Here is a 15,492-nt window from a genome sequence, read left to right on the forward strand (position 1 = left end):
AATTTTATATAAAAATCACTGGTTTATGTTGACATAATAATATTGACTTTAATATAATAATAATTATATCATTAATATTTCTAAAAATATTTGGTTAATATTGTAATATTATTTTAGTTTAATTATTGTTGTCGTACATTACTTGAAAAATTCGTTGTATTTGACTTGCAGTTTATTTTATCATTTTTCCTCAAAGAAAAGGTAATTTTTTTAACGAAGTATAACACAAAAAACTAACATATGTTCGCACGAAAATAAAATAAAGTATAGATCATTTCTAGCCTTAAAGAACGTCTCTGAGCGGCCAGGACCCAAAGGTGGCTGAGACGCGATTTCCCCAAATATTGACTAGCTCTGAGGCTCCAAGGTCCAAGGAAATGCTGTCTTGGACGAGATGTACTGTAGAAAATTGCTCTCTCTCTCACTAAGGTTATTGAATGTTCCATACAACGGATGTGTAACGGAAGAAATATGTAGACTAAAGACCAATTGGTGGATTAGCGGAAGACATTCTTGGAATAGCGATAAAAACATTAAGAAGCAGAAGCAGTGCAATTACTTAATCATGCTTGAAAACTAGGTACTCAACACTTAAGATTCTAAGAACTGGAGACTTGGAAGTAACCGTGGAAGTAATTAAACTTTGCGGCATGAGGCCAGTGACTCATGTTCAGATGTGAGGTCACGCGATTTGATCAAACAATCGGCTGTCCTCTGAATTGCATAAAGTATGTTTGAAGATGGAAAAACACCCTAGTTGTTAGACTACACTCTGGATAACGAAAGAATGGGAGTCGTTATGTTTGAAGAACAACACTCTAGACAGGGTATAAGGGGGGGGGGGGCACCCCGAGAAGCGAGATCAGTACTTAAATAAATTTTAACTCTGGTCAAGTGAAATGCTCGATGAATATTTTTATAAATCATATCGAGGAACTGATGAAAGTTATTGATTCCCTCTTAATTATATCCAGGATTGTAGAAGAGAGCAATAATCGAGAGGTACGGATGGATAACACTTTCCACTACATGAGTATCACCACCTCCACCCCAACTACTGCCACCAATACCACCACAACCACCCTATGGTCTCAAGGTCCCACCACTAATACCACCAGTACTACCCAAGTAACGTCCACCAAAATAACCACTGCAACCATTACCATCACTTCCGTCACCTTCCCCATCACCACCGTCACCTTCACCATCACCACCGTCACCTTCACCATCACCACCGTCACCTTCACCATCACCACCGTCACCTTCACCACACTGGTAGCCTGAACTTCACACTGTGGTTCTGGCCCTATTGATTTTAAGCTCGTCTTCCACCCATCTCTCCTCTTGGCTCCCTCTAACTTTTCTCTTTGCTTCTCACTTTATCACGGTTCCTTTCTCAATACGTCGTGTTCGTTTATTTGTGTCCTGCCCGTTTGTATGTCATATATATATATATATATATATGTATATATATGTATATATATATATATATATATATATATATATATATATATATATATATATATATATATATATATATATATATATATATATATATGTCGTACCTAATAGCCAGAACGCACTTCTCAGCCTACTATGCAAGGCCCGATTTGCCTAATAAGCCAAGTTTTCATGAATTAATGGTTTTTCGTCTACCTAACCTACCTAACCTAACCTAACCTAACGTTTTCGGCTACCTAACCTAACCTAACCTAATAAAGATAGGTTAGGTTAGGTTAGGTAGGGTTGGTTAGGTTCGGTCATATATCTACGTTAATTTTAACTCCAATAAAAAAAAATTGACCTCATACATAATGAAATGGGTAGCTTTATCATGTCATAAGAAAAAAATTAGAGGAAATATATTAATTCAGGAAAACTTGGCTTATTAGGCAAATCGGGCCTTGCATAGTAGGCTGAGAAGTGCGTTCTGGCTTCTAGGTACGACATATGTCTATATATATATATATATATATATATATATATATATATATATATATATATATATATATATATATATATATATATGTATATATATATATATATATATATATATATATATATATATATATATATATATATATATTGTCGTTGAAAACATTTTTGTTTTTAGTTCTCGTTTCTTCTTGTTATGATTGTAGCAATGCTTAGCCCAACACTCAATACATGTTGAGTTTGTCGTAATGTTAACACATACACCCAAAATATCTTTGTGTTTGGTGTGATGTTAAGACATACACCCAACATCTTTCTTTGGAGTAATATTATCACAAACGCCCATTACTTCTTGATGTGTTTTGCGTAATGCTAAGACATATACCCAACATATCTTATTGCCTTTGACCTAATGCGAAGATATATACTCAAAACGTCCTGATGTTTTTGGTGTAATGCAACAAACACTCATAACATGAAAACCATTTTATGCCTCGTTGCAGTCACAGTAATATGAATTTTACTCCTTGCTAAAGAACATATAACATAGAATGTGACAACTATAAATATATTTTTCTTTTAAATCATTAGCATTCCCTTCTCCTTCGTTAAGAATAATAATAACCTTTTCATCAGTGCTGGCATATTTACAGATTCACTGATGCAGCAACTGAATTGAAAAATTAAATGACGTATAAAAGGGACCAGCTCTACATAAACTAGTTCCGCCTGACATATGTCTTTACGGTTACAGTCTACAGTAAATAATTCTAGTAGAAGATATAAGATATTCTAGTAGAAGATACTCCATATGCATGTGTTAGATGGATCATGATACGTCAGACTGCAACGTGTGTTATTTTTTATAATCTTTTTATCCAAACATTTTCCAAATTAATTTGCCCATTTAGCTTTTACATGCACAGATTATATTCTAGCCAAACCCTCACTTACGCATATACTAATCTAACACACAACATTTGAATTATAACCCTCTAGCAATAAATATGTCAAATAAACTTGAATAAGCAAATTACATCTAAAACCCATATTTAAGAATAGAATTTTTTTGATCCTAATTCCACGGGTATTCAGTGTTTTCCAACCATTTTTTTATAACGAGTAGTACATCTCTTTACTCCTATATAAGCCTTTTTTGTATTTGTTTAATAATAATGTTCTGGTTATGTTTAACGCATATATATACGTATGTGAATGTGCGGGCGTATGTGTGTGTGAACATTATTTTGCAAATTTTGTTTAAACATATAAATTGTTGGCATAACTGCTTGCAGTCTTGGAAGCATGAACGAATCATCCCCATTTGTACACATGTGTAGACTATGGATGCGAGTGAATCTTCGACTAAAGAAAACAGATCACTTGAGAAGGCTTCTCATATAGCTGTACTTGTCTTGCTTTGTATTCACCAGCACGTCGGTGGGTCTCGATAAGGAAACTGATGGGGAATGTTGGGCAGCCTTGTGTGGTTAGGATAGTGCTGAGAAATGTGGCTGGAATTACGATAGAGGGTGATGGAGGATTCGAGGTTTGGAATGCTGGTGTAATTTCAGGAGGAGTGTTGTACGGTTTTAGATAAATTTATTTAGGAAAAAATGTGGGTAATGATTATTTGTAATCTTGTAGAACTTGCAATGTGAAATTGAGAAGTTTTGGGATTACTGTATTATATTACTGTATTGGGCTTGTGGAGAATGTGTGGGGGAGATCACCGAAGGGTTTGAGGGAGATGACGTTTTAGAATGTGGTGTTAGGTTAGAAGCCCCGTTGTGTTTGTGGTGGCGAGTGTGGTAAGCTGTGGGGGGAGATTTTAAAATTCCACATGTGTGGAAGTCTTGTAGGATTTCCTGGTGGAGCGTGTTCTGGGTATTTAAAACAGACAAAATTCTTTGTCTAAAAAGCTGTTAAGGAGTATTATAGATAGGATAATGATTTGTGTTAGAGCTTGCAAGACTTATGGGTAGTGTTTGCTGTGGATAATGTTAGAGTTATTCATTTGGTTTAAATAATGTTGAAACATAAATTAAAATGTCATGGATAACGCAAGTTGGGGCATCGGGTAATGTATATAGCTGATTTGATTGATGAGTCGTTTAGTAATTAGTAAACAAAATAGTGATATTTCGTAATTTCCTATTTATGCCTGTATGTGTAGTCTATTAGATGTGCTTGCAAAACTGAATATGTGCAACTAAACCCCACCAGTTTGACCAATTAATGCAGTGAATGTCGTTACTCATGTTATTAAAAAATGATTCAAGTGAATCTGCTAGCTGAATTCCCATCCACAATCGGCACTCGAAGCTCTTCTTTCATTTTTTAACGTCTCTTACGGATTAGTGGATCTTTCTGCCATCTCTCCACCTCCTCATATCTGTCACTTTTGTGCTGTTATCTTAACCTCCTATACTAGGTTATCCACCTCTCTCAAGTTAAATTTCAAGTTCAAGTAAGGTTAGTGTGATAATCAAAGTAGCTTATGTTATTTCTGCTCTGTTCCATCTCTCTCGTGCTTTGTTACCATACCTCTCTTGCACTGTTATCTTAGCCTCCTCCACAAAGACACTAATTTCGTATATTGAAAAACTCCATAGGCTTTGTAAACACGTGGCGAGTGCAACACATACAGGTGTGTAAAACACATCTGGACAAATTTGAGACAGTTTTTGGTTGGAGAGCAATCTTCCGTAGCCGTAGGGGGAGCGGGACCCGAAACCCTTTCCCCTGAAACAATTAACACATGACTGGGGAAGGTTCGCGACTTAAATTTAATGTCAAGTAATTTACAGCCTGGACCGAGGTCGCTCCTCGGCCTTTGTGTCCTCCAGCGGCTGACGGTTCTCGCCATGAAATTTCGTCTTCACACTTCTTGTGGCGGAATTCCTTGATTGTCTTTCTTGATAAGAGATAAACGAAAAATACTCATGAAGGTTATATATATATATATATATATATATATATATATATATATATATATATATATATATATATATATATATATACATATATATATATATATATATATATATATATATATATATATATATATATATATATATATATATATATATTATTAAATATGACCGAAAAAGTAAGATTAATAATTCTATTAAGATTAATGATAGAATTATTAATCTTACTTTTTCGGTCATATTTAATAATATATGTCTACAGGAAAGACTGCTACCAAAATATACTAATATATATATATATATATATATATATATTTATATATATATATATATATATATATATATATATATATATATATATATATATATATATATATATATATATATATATATATATATGTTGTTGAATATGACCGAAAAGGTAAGAATACTAATTCTAACACGAATTTTCTCAATATTTCTTATGTTTTTCTTCGCTGTCGATGGTAATTGAAATACCAAATCTCCAAAATTCATTTTTATTTTTGGTCTGACGCCTAGAAGCGTTTCGTACGGGCTCCTTACATTCTCAAACACTTGTTTTCACTTAACACTACACTTATGAAACACTGTGTATGACACATTTAACCTAACATCTTGCTTTTATATTCGTCGCATATTTCATACGAATAAATGTTTGGTATGTGGAGTTAACTTATAAATAAATTCCAGTAGGCTAATTATATCTATTTGTGAGACAATTCCACAATTGGTTAATTTTGTTTATGTAAAATGCAAATGACGCGAGAACTATAATACTAATAAATTTACTCCTGTTGATTTGTTTCTATGCAAGGATATTTCAGCGCGGGCCTTAAGCCTTTGGCTGGCCCACCGAGTGTTACTCATGTCAATATTACTTCGGCGGTGGATGAATGTGTATGACTCGTTATGTGGCTTCATTGAGGTTATATCCAATGTGTTTAACAGTTTCTCTGTGCTGGTTAATCTCGGAGTTAATTTGATTTGATTACTGTGTGTGCGCTGTGTTAGGTAATGGTCCAGCGGTCTGGCATAAGTCTCCTACAATGACGTTGCTCCCGCCTCTTCTGGAAGATGCAAGTACACGTGGTGAAATGTGGAGTGGTCATATAAGAGTAGTAAATTCTGAGTTTCAGATTTTCAGTATCGTTGTAAACGATGTCGTTCAGTTTGTGTCCACCTGTCTTGAAGGCGATGCTCATTTGGTTCCTATACAAAATACTGCGTTGTAATTACAGCTGTCAGGGCTCGGGAAGTGCTGGCACCCGAAGTGTGTCAGCAACCCTACAACGAAGATGACAGGAACACCATTGTTGACCATGATTTTCAACGTTGCGAAATAATTCATTGGAAGCGCAGATCTGAAAATCATTCCAGAAAAAGGCGTTTAAAACTACAGTAAGAGCACGTACATTGCGGTCAAGGTATCCATTGACCGTGGACTGCCGGTAGACGGTGGCGGTCACAATGCCTCAGGCAGTAACCGTGGTAACAGGAATGTGGTTGTTGTCAAAATTTCTGAAAGTGATTTTCAGTGAGTACCGTTGCCCTGTCCGGGTTCACTGTCACGACTTGACAAGCGTCACATTTTAAGTGCCTTTGTCTAACCATAGACGTTGGAACCTAGACAACCTACGTATCCCATCGAGGCCGATCACTGATATACAACGTTGTTTTAGTTTTCACTAAAACATATGAATTTCAATGTGTGATGTACAGCGTCAAGATGGCAGTGCATTACCTACTGGGACAGGTTGATCGTGCGCTAAGCCAGGTGATCGTAGTCTCTAACAACTGAACAACACACAAAACAGTAAATCATAACAATGAAAATAATACTTCATGAAAATATCTAACATTTTGTGTTTCATATTAATAACGTAAAGTCCATGTTATAGGCCTAATACGCACCTTCGCCTAATACAGTATGTGCATGTGCTGTATTAGGCCTGGGAATATTTAGGTTTGGAATTTAGCATTATTTTTTCCAGACTCAATAAGTGAATTGTACCAAATCATTCTTCTACACTCTAGTTGACCATTCCGTCAATATATGTACGATGGTCCAAATAGTTACGAAAAGTAATAGTTAAACAGGAAGATTGATTGACTCGATTAATCAATGATTACTTTGGTGATATTTTGCTGCTGCCCTCCATATTTACATCCTCTTCTCTGACGTCATTACTATGGGATAACTTTTCCCCTCTATATGTCTCTACCCCTACCCATATATCAATCCTTACCCAGGTCCCAACCCTTACCCAAGTCCCTACCCATACCCAGGTAGGGGTAGGTGAAGTACATGACGTCATGTACTTTAAATTTAATTTAGCGCCACTAACATGACTTCATTACAGTTCACTCTATGAATGGTTACTTACAGCCAAGCCTTTGGTCATGATCAACATCCTGGTTGGTTACGTCAGGCGACATGTGGCATGACGTCATTATTATTCACGCGCTAATTGGTTATGTTCAGTTTTAGATGACGTCAGCACCCTACAGAGTTACCGACCTCCTGATTGGTCAGTTGAAGCGTATTGCCATCGCTACGCTTCGCTCATTATCTATCATTTAACTGTGAACTTGCGGATCTGATCTTAAACACGGGAGAGGGCGGTAGGTACAGCGTATTATGATCACTTTGTCGGGAATATGTCTGTCTGTTTGCTTCATCAGTTTGTTGCGTTTATTGCTGTGTTTGTTGCTGTGTCCTATAAAACATATGTGTATAATTGAATAGCAACCGAATTAATATTATTTACGCGATTGGTGTCAATTTATGTTATTAGTGGTGTGAATTGCATGTATAAAAGGTCACTGATTTTTAGCAATGTGGTTTTATTAGTTTAAATTACACGGCGACCAATTGGAGAGATCATTGTAATTAGATTGATTACGAGAGATGAGCTGTCTCTCATAAGATACGATTTGCCTTCTTTTGGTGTGGGTCTTAAGCGTATCAACTTTTGGAGGGATTTAAAGCCAAAATTTATAACTTACTTACCAACCAGAAAATACATTTAATCCTGGGCACAGTTCTGGATTTAAAAAAGCTCTTATCATATATACACAGAGACCCTGAGTATGCGTTTCTGCTGCCTTTAGTGATCTGGAATTGAAAGCTCCTCGCTAGATTGCCCTAGAAAGCATGCTGAAGATTGCCATAGGAAACCTGTTTTACTTTTTTGCAATTATTATTTTAACTTATTCTAACCTAATCTAATATAATCTTCTGAAAACGAACCTTAAAACACCACATACAGGATTCGTTGTGTTCACTCAGCATTAGCAATGATAGTGATACTGGAATTAGCAGTAGAGGTGAGTAATTGTAGTAGGACTTCAATATTTTATTGGAAATAGCAGTTGAAGATGGAAATTAGTTGTCAATTAGTAGTAATAATATAAATGATGGTATTACTATCAATAAATGCAGGGACAAGGTAGGTAATTTGGAATCGGGCATCTTTATCATGTTATTTAGTTCTTCATTAGTCATACTATATTCTCTTTATTATACTAGGGAGAGTACTCGGATGTGCCCGAGTCACTCTCCCCTCCCTCTGTCCTAATCTCCCCCTCTCTCTCTTTCACTATCCCCGCCCTGTCTCCTAACTTTCTCTTCTCTCACCCCTCCCACTTTCCTATCCTCTAAACCTTTCTCCCCAACTCTCCCTCTCACCCTCTTCTTGTCCCTCCCCACCCTCCCTCTCTCGCCTCTCCGTCCGTCATCTCCCTTACTGCTTCCTCCTTCTTCACCTATCTCCCTCCTCATCAAATGCTATCTTTCTCCTACCAAATCTGCAAATATTTCCCCCCTCTCCCCACTTCTCTTCCTCTCTCTATCTCTGCCTCTATGTGTCTGCCTCTGTCTCTTCTATGTACGTCACGTATTCCAACATTTCCCCTGCAAAACTGATTAATCCTTGCCCCAAGCGTCTGGCCTTAGACAAGTAGGCATTCTCTCTTATAGACATAAAAGATTGCCTCGGTTCTGTTCATTTATTTAGGTTCGCCTTAAAATATTAGAGCAACACCTGACAGAAAACGGGAAAATCCAGGCCCTAATTACGGTAGCAAGTGCAAGAGACCTGAACAGAGACAAAATCATTCTTTGTCGTTACTAGGGTCATTTGAGCTCCGTTTTCTTCATCTGTAGGTGTATAACACTAGCGGTTGATTTTTTTCAAAATTTTTATATATATTCCCAATCCCATTTCCTACCCGTTTTGTAACATGTTAACATTATGAATTATTTTAATGTTCCATAGTGTACGAACCTATACAATCCATCTATCCTAGCGACTCTGATTCACACTTGTACATAAAAAGTACATATCTAATGATTTTATTTTTGCATTGGCATTTAATTTGTTTGCTTATATCCCTGCCTATTTATTATGAATATATTTATTGATGATGATAACCAACACATGTATTTGTCAGTAAAGATGTACATAACCATATTACCACTTGGCATGTGGTTACGGCGAAATTTACATCTCAACGAGAGGATCCATGCAGAGGATCAGCATGGTGTAGTGGTCAGCGTACCAGTTAGGTTCAGGTGAGCTGTACCCGCACCCCGAAGGCATGCCTTAACCTGCCCAATTGAGGACTGTAAGCCCCAAACAACTCATTATATAGGCAAGACAAGTTTTCAGTCGCATATAGTCCTGGGGACCATTCAGGCTTGTTCGCATTTGTGTTCCTCACGTGTACCCCAAAGAATGAGGTGATTTGATAATATGCTATGCCCAAGATTACCATCCGAGTGCCGGCGGGGAAGTGGTTCAAATAGCTTCGGCTATCACTTCCTTATGTCTGGTCGTGATGGTCAAGCGGATTAAGGCGTCATGTAGATACCAGTTGCGTTGCTCCTGGCAGTATGGGTTCGAGTCACTTCTGGGGTGTGAGTTTTCAGTCATATATATATATATATATATATATATATATATATATATATATATATATATATATATATATATATATATATATATATATATATATATATATTCTATTTTTTTAGATGGGAGTACCACCTCTGACTGGAAGAAGGGGACTCTTAGCCTCGGTGGAAAGCACACATAGCCTATTATACGGAATGCTTAGGGTCCCCTTAGGTCATAATTTAATAAGATTTCCCGTCGGGTAAGAAGAAAATGAACAAACGAGAAAATGAACAAATGAAAATGAACAACCTTTTGTTAAAAAAAAATGATTCTTAATTTTATTTTCCTTGGTGCTAATCAAGTGTTTTTTATTGTGTCTATAAGTAAAACTTCGTTTCATATATTTGAAAAATGTTTTCCTCCTTCAGGGTCTGTCCCGCGGAGGGTCGGGCGAGGCAGACGTGGGGCGGCTGGCGTCGCTGGAGGAGACCAATAACACTCTGAGGCAGCAGCTGGAGGACCTGGAGCTGCTCACCCGCCAGCACCACACCCTCCAGCGACACGTGCAGGAGAAGGACCTCGAGTGCGTCACCCTCAAGGAGAAGCTAAAGCTTAAGAACGAACTTTGCCACGATCTGGTAAGTCTCCCGGGGCTCCAGACTTCACTGTCTGGCTTTTGTGACCTCGGTGACGACACATGAGCATGTTTGGGAGGAAAACTTCAAATTATTTGGTGACTTGGAAGCTCTCAGACTGGAAGTTTTCCAAGTCTTAACAAGAAACATCAAAAGTTTTAAGGCGTCTGGAAGACCTTTATTGATCTTGCAATGTGTGTGAGGGCTACATGGCTTCTAAAATGCCAAAAAAGCGAACTGGTTTTTGCTTGTACTAACAAGCAGTGAGTATTTTAAAATTGGTGTGACTTGTAGTATTAGTAAAAAGATAAACCATTTCATCTGCCTCACTACACGAACTACAGGTAGCTATGCCCATAATACTGTACAACATACATATGCATATCTAGCCTATCAAAGTACACAGTTCATAACAAACGTCTCCGAAGGAAATTATTACTGGTCATACTGGAAGAGGAACTTAATATCAAATGTCAGTATAAAATAGTACTGTACCTTCAGTATCATAGTCACCAATAAACTGCATAATTTTAAATGGAGAAAATTTGCAGTATTGATTATAAAATTTTCATAATTATTACTATTCTTGACTGACAACTGTTGTCAAGTGATGATCGTCACTTATTAAATACTTAAAAAACTAAGGCTCATAAATTAATTTAACTCATTGTGTAAAGCTTATTCTTAAAATAGTTCAGTGTGTAAATCTTGTTACTTGTCCGTGTGATCCTATTGAACGTACGAGTTGGAGATCATTGTAATTCACGTCACTGGCTAATTATGATATACTGTTGAGGATGAAGCACATGCTTATCAGTTTTTGTATCATGTGAGAACAGCCTGATTTAGTTAAGTTTTCTGGCAGCTGTTTAAAACCTTTATGTCGAAAGTATCGAAATTATCTTAGCTGTAGTTAGCATAGGCAACCACTCTCCTAGTTTCATTATACAGCCGATAATTACAAGGTATTTTCCGGAGTAAATCTCTTTATTTAACTCCCTCACTTGCTCTCTTACCCTGTCTCTCGCTCTCACCGCCTCTCTCGCTCTCTCACCCTCTCTCTTGCTCTCTCTTGATCCGCTCCGTCTCTCAGCTATCTGGGATACTAGTGGGTGTTCATCCTCCAGCTTATCATGTTAACTGCTAATCTGCAGCGTGGTCAGTAACAGTCTCCCTCTCCATGTTTGTACATTAATGGCTCGTTTGTTGGTGTCGACATTAATGGGTGATTAAGGAGATTAAGAATTCAATAATTGTCTTGATCAATTTCCTGTTTAGAAACAAGGCTAATAAACGCCTCGGTCGTATTTATCTCGGCGCAACAAGGGCTTCTTTCAGTTTAAAGAGGATGAATTATTTGCAGTGTTGAAGTTAGCTTGCTTTGTTGTTAGTCATCCCACAAGCAGCATTACGACCATCATCAAAAGCCCCATCAGCACCAGTAACAACAGTAGCTGCAGCAATTATACCAGCAACTGCAGCAGCGCCATTAACAATAGTAGCATCAAAATTCATGAATCATTATCATTAACAAAGAATGATGGAATAAAGTGTACGTGTTACAGTAGAGATAAACTTCTTATCACTTGCTATAAAGAACTTGATTATTGCAACAGGATAACTGAGCGATGGTGGTAAGTGGACTCGATGAACTCCCAAATTACTGGGTAATGACCCAACTATCAAATAGGTTTCAACCACATAATTGAATAAAGTATAATTATTGATTCATCTGACTTTCGAGATCGACTTTTGCTCTGATTATTTTCGGTAAAACCTCTACGGAATGCAGTACATATAAAATATTAATGAGTAAATGAGCGTTATGATATTTTTTGTAGAATAAATTTTAAAGTTTTTGGTATACACTTATTAAAACACTTATGAATGATACTATATTTAAATTTGTAATCCTTTTAAACAGTTTATTTTATCGTAAGTAGGAGTGATGGTTGCAGTAGTAGTAACAGTAATTGTAGTGAATATTGAAGAAATAGTTTAAAGGGTAGCAGTAAATCTCTCGTAGTGGTAGTAAAAGCAGCAACACTAATTGTAGTATTAAGATTAGTTACTTCAGTAATTTAAAATATCCTGTAAAATTAATGATTTAAGCACAATATGGTATTCAAATGCCATATAGTTTATTGCTTTATACATAACGTAATATTCAGATATTTTGTATATTAATGAATTAATTCACGATATAGCATTCACTACATTTATATATCACCACTGCTGTTATATAGAATTTTACATAAAAAGTGGTTATATCATGCCACAGCCAAAAGAACTAACAAGTAATGATAAAACAGCAATAATAATAAAAAAACCGATAATAATTATGAGAAAATCCACTGGGACTATAGGTGGGTTCGAACCTGCGACCCCGACATTGCCAGTTGCGTACTATACCACTATATTCCCTACATCCACCTATAGTCCCGGTGGATTTTCTCATTGATATACATATTACGTTAATGTGATTTATGTGTGTTAATAATAATTATTATAATCATAACTGTAGTCAAAATTTTTGGAAAATTTGACATACATTCATCGATTAATATTAGGCGAGTTACGTCTGAACTCTGCTAGATGTGTGAAAAGTGCGGTAAAATTAATACCTTAGTAAAATGCACATCTACAAAATATTGCAAAACAGCTCCATGTTATGACTACATGACACCTCATAATTCTCAAATTGAATCTGTGGTAAAAAAAAAAGGCAAAACAAACTTGGATTCCTGTCCACGGTTTTATCTAAAGTAATTAATTAAATTTAAAAGGTTAGACAAATTGAGCACCCGAAGCAGTGTCGAACTTACAGGCTGTCCAGTACAGAAATCCTGCGGGTTGTCTGTGTATAATCCCACCTTTCCCTTTTAAACCTATACACCTCCCTCTCACAAATGTACCAATAAACAAGATCAAATACACATGACATTCAAATGTTTATTCCCTATGCTATTCTCTATGCTAGATTCTCGTATCATCCGATATATTCTAAATTATTAAGTTAATTTCCGTAACAGGAGGGCGACTAGAATATAGTCACGTTAACAACTCAACTTCGCATAACAAAATTATTAATTGTAAATACTGATTAGAATTGACTTATAAACGAACCCGCTTTAGTAAAGATAATTGAACAGAGTGCAGTTGTTCTTGAGATAATTATATATAACAGAAGTGACGTACACATTAGCGATAACATTAACATAACAGATGTTACTCCAACATTTACCGAGTGTCTCAGCCACATATAATTACTTCACATTGTGATAAGTATTGACCTACGCTTCTCTTCCTCTCCACGCCGCCCAGGATGCCGCCCACAGCCACCCACGCCAGGTGACGTCATACTGCCATTGTTGATCTTAAAGTTTATTGGCTGGTCTTTAGTTTTGTATTGAATTTTTTGTTTTTATTAATGTTTTTATGTCTGTTATATATTTATTCAGTCTCTCTGTCTCTCTCTCTCTCTCTCTCTCTCTTTCTCTCTCGCTCTTTCTCTCTTTCTCTCTCTCTCTCTCTCTCTCTCTCTCTCTCTCTCTCTCTCTCTCTCTCTCTCTCTCTCTCTCTCTCTCTCTCTCTCTCTCTCTCTCTCTCTCTCTCTCTTTTCTCTCTTTCTCTCTCTCTCTCCTTCCAGTCATCTGTCTGTTTTTCAGCTTCTGAACAGTCCTCGTCCATATAGCTTAGTGTTACGTGCTTGCTTCCTTTATGTTTACTCCTTCATTTACTTTAACTTCGTCTTCATCAATTATAAAATCTTCATCAGTCATAACATTATCAATCATATCATCTTCATCAATCATATCATCTTCATCAATCATATCATCTTCATCAATCATAATATCTTCAGTCTATTCTCTTTATTTTCACTTGCTCTCTCTTTCCCATCTTTCCTTTTTTAATCTTCACATAATAACTTTTGTCACTTATCTTACCCCTTCATTATTCTGTCGTTGCCTTCATCTTCATGTCGTCACGCTGCTGTCATTCATTATTACGTCCAAGTATACCTAAGTTCTTTCATCAATATTTGTATTTTCTCTGTTTTTATCTCACACTGTAACTTTCAACGCTTCCCTCTTGCGTTTACCTTCTCATCATTCGCTCTAGCTTCGTCATTGTGTAGGTTTCCCATTGTTTTCTTTACCAAGAAAGCTTTGTCATTTCCATTACGTTATTGTACGTAAGCATAGTTTCCTTTCCCCTTCTTTCTTTTGCACTTCCTACCCATCTTTTACTCTACCGATTCTTTCCTCTAGCTATCTGTCTTTGACTTGGCCTCTCTTGCTTTTATTCTCTCTTGTCCTCATCAACTGCTGCCTGATAACTGATAAAAATCTTGCACCTTTCTTTTTATTTATGCTCCTCTGTTTTAGTCAACATCTGCTAATGTTTCCGTCATACATGTTGTGTTTTATAAATGTTTCATGTGTGTACTTGATTGCTATTTTGTTTTAGGAACTATGAGCTCTTGTTTTCTGTGTTTTGGGCTTTGATTGCAAGTGTTGCATTTTTTGTTATCAGTTTGTGTGCATTTGTGTGTACATAATGTCGCATTACTTGGCCTAGTAATCATGACAAAACGTGACGGAAATTAGAAATATACATATATATAGTAATCATTCACAAATGTTATATACAGAAATGATTAAAACCGTGATCATTAGTGTTTCAGTATAAAACAAATATATAATCCTAAATCAGCGTGAAATAACACCACATGCAATAAAGGTAAATTAAAACTGGAACAGCAGGTAAAGGTAAAATCTAATCTGAATTTTCTACTTTTTTTTTAAATTTGAACAAAAATAACGAAACAAACGGCTTAGAACTTTTGAGTAGTGGATTATTTTATTTCATATGCAGACTTTCAAATATATTTATATCTTTAAATAGACTCCCATTTTGTTTATAAAACATTTAAGTGAAAGTTGTGGTCTAAATTTTGTCAATAGCTCCACGCAATGACTGGGAGGGTTCAGTTAAGAGTATTCAATTGCAATATAAAAATTGTCCCCGATTAAAACGTTCTGAAATAAACTTCCTATTTAATTGCTT

General features: G+C 36.2%; 1 protein-coding gene across 15 annotated transcripts in view; it reads left to right on the forward strand.

Annotated features, from left to right (window-relative positions):
* LOC123762528 (peripheral-type benzodiazepine receptor-associated protein 1) overlaps nucleotides 1-15,492 on the forward strand; it is a 289,954-nt gene that overhangs the window by 144,215 nt on the left and 130,247 nt on the right. For 14 of the 15 annotated variants that reach the window (XM_069332422.1, XM_069332412.1, XM_069332416.1 and 11 more), the window contains 2 exons: nucleotides 10,216-10,425; nucleotides 13,747-13,773. In XM_069332422.1, coding sequence (XP_069188523.1) covers nucleotides 10,216-10,425; nucleotides 13,747-13,773 — 237 coding nt within the window. The remainder of the gene's footprint in view (nucleotides 1-10,215; nucleotides 10,426-13,746; nucleotides 13,774-15,492) is intronic. The other variant, XM_069332418.1, reaches the window with a different exon arrangement.

This window comes from Procambarus clarkii, chromosome 27, assembly GCF_040958095.1.
Source record: "Procambarus clarkii isolate CNS0578487 chromosome 27, FALCON_Pclarkii_2.0, whole genome shotgun sequence".
Classification (NCBI taxonomy): Eukaryota; Metazoa; Arthropoda; class Malacostraca; order Decapoda; family Cambaridae; genus Procambarus; species Procambarus clarkii.